This window comes from Microchirus variegatus (assembly GCF_963457635.1).
Source record: "Microchirus variegatus genome assembly, chromosome: 6".
In the NCBI taxonomy this organism is placed as follows: domain Eukaryota; kingdom Metazoa; phylum Chordata; class Actinopteri; order Pleuronectiformes; family Soleidae; genus Microchirus; species Microchirus variegatus.
The window spans coordinates 11,045,159-11,056,994 of NC_139807.1; the positions used below are offsets into that span (position 1 = coordinate 11,045,159).

General features: G+C 41.6%; 1 protein-coding gene across 2 annotated transcripts in view; it reads right to left on the reverse strand.

Moving 5' to 3' along the window:
* Positions 1-11,285, reverse strand: part of ahnak (AHNAK nucleoprotein) — a 35,325-nt gene extending 24,040 nt beyond the window's left edge. Inside the window, exons 1-5 of one of the 2 annotated variants that reach the window (XM_083890899.1) lie at positions 11,075-11,285; positions 3,717-3,780; positions 705-759; positions 462-615; positions 120-346 (exon numbers count right to left, since the gene is read on the reverse strand). In XM_083890899.1, coding sequence (XP_083747025.1) covers positions 120-346; positions 462-615 — 381 coding nt within the window. In that variant the 5' untranslated portion in view covers positions 705-759; positions 3,717-3,780; positions 11,075-11,285. Of the gene's footprint in view, positions 1-119; positions 347-461; positions 616-704; positions 760-3,716; positions 3,784-11,074 lie in introns of both variants that reach the window. The other variant, XM_083890900.1, reaches the window with a different exon arrangement.
* Between the last annotated feature and the right edge of the window lie 551 nt (positions 11,286-11,836).

The following is an 11,836-nucleotide window of genomic DNA, read 5'->3' on the forward strand; positions in this document are numbered from 1 at the left end:
ACAAAAGAACAAGACATACAGCATTGAAAAGTTATTGCTTTCAGGATTTTGTTTCAGAGATCCAATACAAACAAGTCTGATATTATATACTGTAACTACAATAATAATAAAAAACTAACAAGGATGATGTCTGGACTGGAACCTCCAAATCGGGTCTTCCCTTCCCATGTCAGTGTGCCCATTGGTGAGCGACATGGTGTGCCCAAAGGCGAGCAGAGGGGGGATTTGTCTCCTTTGTTTTGTAGTTTCAGTCCAACCTTATGGCGGTTCAGTGTCTTCAGTAACTCCGCTGTTTCTTCTGAGCTCATGTTGTCAAAGTAAATGGTGGCACCAACAATTTGATCACCTGTGAATTAAGTGGTGACAAAAATAAAAAGGTCTGTTCAGAAACATTTTACAAATCGATTAATTTAAAATAAATAATACTTTTTCAAATACATTGACTAGTCAAAATGCATTACCTTCATATACTTTTCCAGACCGAGCCGCAGGTGATTCTCCTTTGACCTCCTTAACAAAGATTTCTCCTCCTGTCTGTTCAATTGTCAAGCCAGTTTGGTCGGGACCCTCCCAGTCTGGGAACAGAACTTCCCTGGTTTCTTCCTCTTCAGCCATCTATAACAAAGCAATTCAAATAGAACAAATCAGAACTTGTGCCTAATGTGTGAAATACAAGGGACTTGTTTTATGACTTCATAAAATACCTTTTTTGCTTTCCTCTATTTGGCTTCAGTTGTGATGGAAAAAACCTTGGTTTTCCTACATGAAGAAAACAGAGATTAGACAGAATCCTAACACACAGGACTGTACAATTGTATGTTCACAGAATACTAATATAAAGAAAAAAACATCATATAAATGTGTGTGTGTGTGTGTGTGTGTGCGTGCGTGCGTGCGTGCGTGCGTGCGTGCGTGCGTGTGTGTGCGCGCGTGCTTGCATGTTCCAGCTAAAATAGGTCTAGGTTGTAAGACCCATTTGTGAACATCAGGTGGCGATACAACCCTGTGAGACAACACATCCTCTATTTTTTCTAAACCAAACCATTCTTCTCCCTTCATTCTTAGAGCTCTATGGTTTTGAAATTGTGTTGGGCTCAGACCACACCCTTAGGAAAGGAGCCCAACCCTGTGCCTACACCCCAGCTCCAGTATCAATACAGAGAACAATCATTATAGCTGCCCTGATGTAGGAAAACACAGCATTCAGACGCACATAATAAGACAAAGTGTACAGCAACACAATGCCCCATGCTGTCTCATACACAAATACAACTCTAATACAACACACATTTGGATATGCTCATACACACAACACATTTCAGTCAAGGTTAGCCATAATTATGTATTCGTGATAGCTGTATTTTTTCTATCAGCCAATTTGATCAGCTTCAAGGTGCAGTCGTGTTATGTGGATTTTGGTAGTCACTATAAAGACCTCTCATATTCTCATATTCAGAACTGACAATCCATTGTTTCAATACTCCTAGCTCTCCACAACCCACACGATGTATAGGCCACGTGTCTCTACCTGAACAACAATTTACATATTCACATTGCATTTGTTTGGCCTTTGCCTATTTTCTTAAATCATTCACTAATTTTCTACCACTTCTTCCACCACGAGGGTCACAGTGAACTGGAGCTGACATAGGGCGAAAGGCGTGGAACACCCTGGAAAGATCGACAGTTTATCGCCGGGTCAGCCTACAATTTAGAGTGTCCAATTAACCTTTGCATGTTTTTGGACTGTGGAGAACCCTAAGAAAACCCTCACGCATCCAGGTAAAACATGCAAACTCCACACAGAAAGGGCCCTTGGTTGAACTGGAAAACAAACCAGGACATTTTGCCCTGTGACCCATTTTCTCAAATCATATTTATAAAAGTCTGTAAGTAATTAAAGCTTCTTTCTCAAAGATAATTTGTAGATACACAAAGGCAAAAGGAATCAAACCAAAGTGGTTTGGAAAAGTGTACACTAATCTGGCTTGCATTTCCAAAAGGGGTGTGTAAGCTGCAATAGTTCTATCTGTTATGTAAATACTGTGACGTCAGACCAGCGTGACACAGTGGAGCCCGTCAATACATTTAATTAAGTAAACACACTGCTGCATTGTGACATTATCTGTAAAAGAAATGTATATTTCCTTTTCCTGTTGCCACCCACAACAGATGATTCCCCATCGACTGCAGTGTCTAGCTCCACCCTTTAGGTCCCTTTAGGACAACTATGCTAGGTACTCCAACAGAGGAGTGCCAAAAAGTGAGATGCTACAGATCATTTGTGGATTGTAGTACAAATATTACACAACCTAGACATTCAAGTAGGCTTACAAGTGGGGACAAATTAGGCAGTTTACAGCTGACCAAATCAAAAGTTGATCAAATTCCATGCAAGCTGACATTTAACAAGTCCCCTCTGATCCCACCCTGAGAATATTTAGACTGAACCAAAAGCATGGGTTAAAACGAAGCTCTTCTACAGACCCACCTCCTCTCATCACCCAGATAATGAGAAAAGAAAAACATTACTTATGCCAAGTGCACGTAAGTGAGCAGAAACTTCGCTGCCAATCAATTTGTGAATTTTTAATGATCACCTTTTTTTATTTAAAACTCCTTTTCTTCCCACCCATTTTCCTCTTACTCAGAGGCTCTCCGTGATACAGCAATCTATTTAGGCCATCCTTGTTCTCACAGCTTTGGCATATTGCTGGCAGAAAGCTGCAGGGAGGAGTCAAAGCATGTGGCAATATGGGAGGAAAAAGAAGAGAGAGTGAGAAAATTGGAATAATGGTTGTAGAAGTAAGACGGCCAAGTAAAAAAATGTGGGCTTTCGCTGAATAGTCTTCTTATATGTTTACAGAAAAACACTATGCATTGCACTATGCAACAAGCTACGAATATACTATCACATTGCATCAACTATTATGAATCCAGATATCATGCACCAAGATCACATAATCAGACATGGGCTGTGTTGTAAATAAAGCAATCCTCTGTTCTTGGGATCACAAGACAGGCAGACAGTCTTACAGTAAAAGCTATCAAGCAACAACACAATTTACCAGTTGTCCTTATTTCCCTTTTCAATTCTCTGTTTCTTTTGTATGTGAGTGATGTCACTTGTCTTTAAATTTACTATGTTGCCATATTTAAAGGACAAAGTGACCACGAGGGCAGGAAGAATATCAGGGTGACAGGAGACAGAGGAAGTTTCTGGCCATCATGTATTGTGCTCTATTATGAGTGTTGAGCTATGGGACATGTAGGGAAAGCCAGACAAAAGCCTTTGTAGACCAGTTTCCAATGTAAAGTAATAAACCTTCCATATTATGTGATGACAAACAGTTACCACTGTGAGCTTGGCAGGCTTTTGGTAATGTTTGATAAGAAGCCGAGACGGGTTCATGCAGAACAGGTGGTCACAAGAGAATGAAAGAGGGATGCAAGAGGCAGCATGCAGGAGGGCAGAAGAAGCAAAGTGTCAGGTTTCCACAAGGCAGGCCTTTCACAGCTGAATGACACTGGCATGACCTTCCAGGTTCAAAGTAGGCTTTGCAACAAACATTCCAACAGATGATTGGCGGCTGGCCGTATAGTAGCATTGCTGTTCAAAGATGAGAGTAACGACATAGCCTTGGAGTGGAGTGATGTGATGTGCAGTGACAAATAAAAAACACTGATATGGTGTGTTTTGTTTTACAGAAACTTACCTTGGATTGCTCAAGCAATGCCAAGGGCTTCAGTCTGATGATGTGGTTTGTCTTGTCTTGACTTCTGCTGACAAATACAACACAAAAAAATGGGTTAACTTAATAAAGTTTTTTAAATGTACTCTAAATGAAGCACAGGCAATACAAAGAACAAAATATACATAATTGAAAATAAACAGATGATTTCTAAAATACAAGCCACTGCTGTATTAAGCATTGTGCCATCACATGTATGCATGTGCATATACATTTACAATCACGATATAATCATTTTACATCAAATGTTTAAAGGTGCCATATGTAAGAATGTGGCCAAAAACGGTTACTACATTCAAATTCAAAATACCAAAGGTCTTTTAGGTTTCGTTTTTGTGACGTAACTGGCAACCCGTGGTTGCTCCGCAGCTGAGACTCTACTGACTGCAATGATTGGTAGACGGCGGTAGGTGGCGTCACATGCCAATTCATGATTTCAAAACGTAAACATGATTTGCAGTCTGCAAAAAAAAAAAATGATGCAAATATTTTGGCTTTACTGTTGTTGTTGGTGAGTTCAGTTTGTTATGTATATGATTCCTGTGTCTCTGTGACATATTAGGAGGATTTTATGGCCAGTTGCTTTAGATTTATTACATAATGCACCTTTAATGGACATTCCACAGTCAATCAAATCCTGTTGGTTGAGCTGTGATGGTTAGTTATTAAAGAAGCTTGAATAACTAACCACCAAGAGGCAGTGGTATTTACCCTACTAAGTAATTCTCATTAGGTAAATAAAGTCACATGCTTATTTGGTGTAGCTGCAGAAAGACGAGTTAGACATGCAGAGTAACACACTGTTTAACCAAGATCCTGTATAATATGGTTGCTAATACCGTTCTTCTAGTTCTTGTCGGTCAGTCTCAGTCTCAACATATTGTGAAGCGAAGCCTTTGTCATTGCATCTAACAAAGCACCAACACAACCACACTTGATGTGTACAGACAGGTATCTACCAGTGGGAACATGTCCCTCAGAAGAATTCTTCTCAGACAGGCTCTCCCACCCCATTATTATCCTCCCCCTCTCAAGCCCCTCTATGATCAATAAACTAAAGCGCTCATTACTGCGGTAAAATGTATGCCAAATAACTGTGTTGTGAGGCACTGAAACATTTCTTAACAGTCAGGCCTTAAATAACTATAACAAACACTAAACTCAGCAGAGGGAAAGTGAGCAAACACAACCTTTTCAAAACTGCAACATTGCTTGTAAAATGCTGGTGAGTTTAGGCTTGTTGACTGTCTTTTTGAACTGCCCCTGCACTGAAACGACGGGACATTGCTGTGATAAATGCCAGCCAGTATGTAGGTGTCATTATGTGTGTGTTATCCCTAAGCAGCTGTGTACACTCTCCAGCACATACTCTGGTTACAGAGACTCATTCATCAGTCAGCCATGTTGGTCAACATGTCATTTGGTGAAGACGTGAGTAAGAAGTGACCTATATCAGTAATGTACTGTCAAGTAATAAAAACTAATGTCATGGAAGTTGAATACTTTTTACAGTTTTAGTAGACATACAAGATGAGGAATAGGTTGCCACACTGCACTCAATGAGTGAGATTACATAAACACACATACATATGCACATATGCACAACAGAGTGAACTATGGTCACCACCAGTGAGGAAGGGAAATAAAAACACATGCTATCCTGAAGAGTAGGAATACCATGTCACAGTCCACAAGGCAACTCAAATCCCTTTGCTTCTGTGCTGTTCTTACAGGGAAGCTCAGTGCACAGCCCCACCCAGGCCTCCAGTCACATACATTCCTTGATAGAGCCGTCAGGCCAGCTGGAAGAGAGCCCAGCCTCTCCCCACAGTGACTAACTCCAAAGAAATGTCCTCTTTCTCTCTGACTCTGACACTAGCTTTATTCTGTGCCTCCCACTCTGCACCCTGCATGGGTGCCCACCTCCCACTTCCAGGTTCTGCTCAAATAAACAACACCACATTCGGTCAGATAATCATACATAATGGTGCCGTGAAAAGCTCAAATGAATGATGAGATAGGGCACAAGACTGGGTTTTCATCCATATCACCTTTGTTATCATACTTATTTTAGCCGGCTCCACCTAGCTACGTATTTGATTGATGCGACAAACAATAGTCTACACCAGTCATGCCAAAAGACTGGGTCAGAGGTTTGTTTGTGCCTTTTACTCACAATCTGTGTGCATATGTTTCAATAACATGCATGAAATGGTGTTGTGATTCAATTATTAATTTCCTCGGAATTGGGCTGGGGATACATTTATCAATCATCCATTGGAAATGACCGGTTTAACCACTCAAAATGATCATAAACATTATAGTTTGCACTGGCGAACTGTTCAGGGTGTTCCCCGCCTATCGCCCTATGTCAGCTAAGATAGGCACAGCACCCCCCCCCCCCGCGACCCTCCGGTGTAGGATAAAGTGGTAGATAATGGATGGATGGATTATAGTTTGCACAAATGTGTTCTTGTCACCTCTTTAAAAAAGTGGGTCCCCAAATAAAAACTTTGGGAAACACCGCTCCTCACCTCACTATCCATTTCCAACCCTGGACTCCACCCCCAGTCATTAACTCCTCTTTGCACATAAAGCACAAAAGTCTAAGTTTAAGTAGGTCATAGCACACTGGAAACTGATCCAATTGGCTGCAGTCAATCAATCTTGTGAATTGCCAAATCCAATTAATGTGTTGAACATAAAGCAGGAGCTGTGTGACAATAATTAAAGCTCAATCATAAGTAAATTAGCCACACGGGTGCTTGCGAGTGAAAAGATTTGATTATGAACAAATGAAAAGGCCTCAATGCACAGAGGGAAAAGAGAGAAAGGAGTCATGGCCAAATCAGTCTTGCTGTCAAAACAAAATAGACTGTCCATTCCACTCTAATATTGTAGTTTGACGCAGCAAGTACAACCGATAACAAAAAAAAAAAAGCAACAGGCCCCAGCGCTGGGCCACACTTTCCTCAAAAAGGCAGATAGGTCATACATGTGTGACGCATATAAAAAGGAATGCACGTCAAAATAAATTGTTCTTTTCTGCTCTCCGTAGTCCACATAGCCCTAAACCAAACCACAATTCCTGCAGAAGACCGAAGCCTGCCCACTGACGCCGAGTTGGCCTGGTGCTGATTAAACCATTGTGACTTTGGCAGGAGTCAAGCGCCAAATGGAAAAAACTAATGAAAACCCCCGAAAACACTCTCCTCACAAATAAAACCAGGGATTATGTTACATCCCAAGCACAACTCAACTTTATCTCGATTATCTTGATTATCTTCCAGTGAATTGTATGTTAATTATCAGGCTCACAAATGGACAGCAGGATAAAGGTGGTCAGAGCCAGACATTGCTCTCATAATTACTCATTGTTCTTTAGTTTTATCCCTGGGCATCCAGTCAGGAAGGATTTCAATTAGAATTTTTTTCCATATGCATATATGTGAGTTTTTAACTCGTCTTTTTACAAACTCAAGTTGCATCGTAACCTTTGCTGTGGCGAAACATTCGCTTTGATCAATGCTGAAGGTCTGGAATGAGAAATGAGTCAGAAATATTAAGTAAACAACAAAATGATTTAAAAAAAAAAAAAAAAAAAAGAATAAGATGAAGAAAAATCATAGCCTGGACATATATGGCATGTTGAGTTACACAACAAAGAGAGAGAGCAACTGGCACATAATCCACATCATCAAATTTTGAGGTCTGCAGACATTCATAGAAAACCTTATATAGTCTAGAGTCAAACTTCATTTCAGTTTATATGAACAATTTGGTCAGGATTTGCTTCAGTCTCGCGCCACTGCCACAAAACTAGAACTCCTAGTCAATTTATGGTGCAGGAGGCAAATGCTACATGGAAACCATAGCAACACAAAGTATAGATGGACAATAGTCTACAGCTGTAAAAAAAAAACACAGTCCCATTTAGCAATTACAAAAGTATAGCGCTGTTTAGACCACAAAAGCGTTGGACTGTCTCAAGTGCCAACCTTGAACGTCTTGTGCAAGATAAAGGAAGCCAAAACAAAGCTGCATCTCTAAATTTACATTCCATGCCGTGCTGCCTTGACATTTTGGGTGCCTTAGTCCAAAGTGAGATGTTGTAACAGATGCTGCATGTCACTCCTCGTGCAAGGTCTTTGGGGGTTGGTGTGCGAGTCACACAGTGAGAGGATGATTGGCTTTGCAGTGCAGCAACAGTTACATAAGACTCGTTGTTTTCTGGATTATGTCGTAGATTAGATATTTGGCTGAGCATTGATGATAGTTATTGGTGTATCAGGAAAAATGATTCACACCCTCTTTTTAAAAAGAAAAATTCAATGTTTGTTCCAAAAGTCCCACCAAGCTTGACTGTCTGCGTGTGCATGGGTGTGACTGGCAGGGGTATTATGTGAGACTCTCAAATCGCAATTTCTCAACAACAAGGCGGTCGATGCTCATGATAGGCACTCCGCAGAGCACAGGGAAGACATGCTGAAACATTCCAAAGCAGCACTGGATGGATGAGAAGGGAGTGGCTGCTGGGAGGACTGCCTAGAAAGACTCTAAATCGCACACTGCAGCTAAATGTTTATCTGCAGCTGGAGGAAAATTAAACTTCTGGAGCGGTTTCATGTCAACAAATTCACAATTTAACAAATCTCAAGGGTGGGACTTAAGGATATCCAATAGTCTAGCTTTGTTTCCAAATCCCTTTTCTTTTCTTTCTTTTTTTTTACCTAAAGCGTCATTGCAATCACTTTCTTCCGGTTTATTGACGACACCCACCGCTTTTTACCTCTCCAAAGTGTCCCTACTTCCAACCACTCACTCAAAAAACCCATCAGGAAATAAGCAGAGGAAGTGTGTGAGAGAGCAGTTTCTTTCCGTTTCAAACTGGCATGCGTGCTCCTCTCGGCCGAGCTGCCACTCATCGGGGGGGGAAGAAAGTGAGCGACTCGGGCGGAGGGCTGTGCTAAACATTGTGACACGGTCGAACTGCGGCTCCAAACAGTCAGACCAGCGGTTTGTTACGTGGGTGGCGGATAAAATCACAAGGCGCTCGCAGCGGCATCTCGGCCACAATAATTAAGCAAAACTTCATCAATAGAGCTTCACTGCGGTGACAGCTTGTAGTAATGTAGCCACTATGCTGCAGAAAAAAAGACACGCAGTGTATGTAAATAAACCGTATTAGCCTCAGGCCAAGATGAGGCCCTGTAAACAGCATCGTAAAAAGAAGTTCTCAACACTTAAAAACAAATTCCCCTTTGGTGAAACATTTCTTGTCATTCTGTCACCAAGTAAAACACGACACATATTGTAACTTAAATGACAACCTAGTGCTGGAGGATTTTTTTTTCAGCCATGTGTCACCATTTGGCTCTCCAAACACCTTGTGTCACAATCACCTCGCGAAGGGCAATTTGAGGAATGCCTGACATTGGCAGCTGTGAGGCATAAAACACTGTCGCCGAGTGTGTACTGTCGCAAACCTGTTGTCGAGCGCGGCAACAAACAGGTAACACACCACCCGAATGACTGTTGGGTGTGGCTGGATGGAGCTTCGGTGGCGTATAGGCAACTGCACACAGTGCAATTTGACTTACGAGTGAGATTCAACAAAGGACTTTGTGTGGTGTGGATTTCTATCGGCTCATACCTGAACTTGAGCAAATATATCTCACGTCGAACTCAAACCAGACTGCGACGATTCGATAACTGGGAAGACGCCCGTTTATGCGTTGTATATAAACGCGTCGCCACTTTTAGAATTTAGAAAATGTATCTCTTTCTTTCTACAAATGTGTGAAAATCTTCAGTCCCCCTCTACGCCTCAAGCCTGGTTTCAATTAGGTCGTCTTTCCAAACCACTACATTCCATTACTCCCCTCCTTGCCCCCGTCCTCCCTTCCCCCCATACTAGCTCACTGCCTGGCTCCTTTTCCTGATCTTCCTCCGTCCTTCTCCTCCTCTCTCCCCGCTCTACTCCCCTGCACACTCCACCCGAGAGGTTGAAAAATGTAAAAAAAAAAAAAGGGAGAGATCTGTGTGTGCGTAATTTAAAAAAAAAAAAGACAGCTTAAACAATAGGGCATGTGTCAGAACAAAGCAGCAGTCGCTTGTGTAACATTAGCTGCAGAGAAAGTGCAGATTGTTCAAAAGCTGATCAAAAAACTCTCAGAGAAGTTCACCAACATTCCGCCAAAGAATGCAACTGAAACGTCAAGCGTGTGAGATTTTCATAACCTAATGACATTTTACTGATAATTATCCCCAAAAAAAATAAAGGACAAAAGTTGGAACACCTTGGTAAGTGCTTGGAGGCATGCGCTGTATAACCGTGTAAGGGCTTCTTTTTTTTTTTTGCGTTTGCTCTGAAGGGTGTGCCTCTCTGAGGAGACAGCAGAGCAAGAAGGGAGAGGGAGAAAAAAAAAAAGGAGGGGGTGGAGTGAGGTGAAGGAGAAGAATCCACACCCAAGCTCGTAGCTGCGAGGTCTCATAGGGAAGTACATTTACATTTTTAAACTCCAACACCCAAAAAAAAAAAAAAAAAGTGTTAGATAAGAGAAGCATCTGCTCGACAATGTCAACGCACACAACTTCGCAACTCTCACGTCAGTTCTTCTTTTATTCAAGTGCTATCTAGTGTGTGAGGGTTATTCTAATGTTTTTTGTTTTTTTTAAACTATGTAATCCCAAAAAACTGGACTCATCTTGCACAATTACATCACAAATAAAGGGTGAATAAAAGTGACCTTTTCTAATTTAAATATCTCTCCAAGGCACTAAAATCTCATCATTTTGCTCAAAAACAGTGACCTCACACCTTGATTAACAGCCTTTGTGTGTGCAGTTAAAGGAAAAGTGAAGTGCGCAACTCCAGTCAAGTCTGCAATCATGCAGTGGGCTGAAGGTACACACCCACTGCTTGTGCGCTGCACTACTTTAAAGCTGCTTTTAAACACTATGATGTCACCCGCACAACTTTACGGCTGAATTACAGCTCCAGCAAAACAACTTCCAAAGTAATATGACATAAAGTTCAACCGGGCCGGCAAAACGTATTCATTGGAAAACACAACAGGACACCACAGGAGATAAAGCAGTCATAAAATAGGACAAAGTCACTGTAATCCTTGACACTCATTCACAGTGTTGCCACATGTGCCCAAACTGGAATAACTCAACAACTTTTGCAACTTAGTTTAAACTTTGGTCAACTTCTTGTGAGTGAATTTCCACAATAGCAAAAAGTTCAGCAGCACAGTTTTAAAAGCAAAATTCAATTCATTTTGAGAGAAGAGGGGGGAAAAAAAGTGCATCTTTACCTGTGCGCAGTCCCTGCGCCCAAGAAGCCTCACACTGCCCTGAGCATCCTGGAAAACGTGTTCTCTCCCTTTCTACTCAGCCCAAGAAGAGCACCTCGTCCACCCACAGCTTTGCAGTCTGTTAGGATTCTGTCGCTTCTTTCTCGATCAACCAACTTTCCAGGGCGTTTTCAGCCCGCTCTCTCTCCCTCCCTTCCTCCTCTGATGTGAGTTGATTTTAACTTGGCTTTTTTTGTTGTTTTTTTTTCCTCTGTGTGGCTGATCCTCTGGGCTGAGCAGAGTGGTTGGACGGGGAGCTGGGTAGGGCTCCTGGTTTGCAGAAGGAGGGGAATGCAGGGGAGGGAACCAGTGTGAGGGAGTGGTCCTCAGCAGCCGTGGGACCACCCACCGCTTCACATCTAGAGCTCAGACGACTTGCATCAGGAAAAGCAACTAATGCTTCCTAAAAAAAAACAAAAAAGCAAACTCATTGTAAAACCCTTATATTCAATTTAAATAAGAAATAAACAATAGGGCTTTCAATGCGGCTTTTATCACAATCAGCCAGTGTTTTTAAGACTGCACTTATTAAAATAACTTTATCGTAATACAATATTTTTGACTGTTTTAATCAAATTTAAGGCACATGACACGCCGCACGGCACAATCTTCTCCTCTCGTGCTTACGTCATTCCACGGTCTATTTAAATAAGATTGATCATCTTCAAACATTTCAGGATAAGAATGAAGCACACAGGGTGACCAACCACAAAATGGGAATCA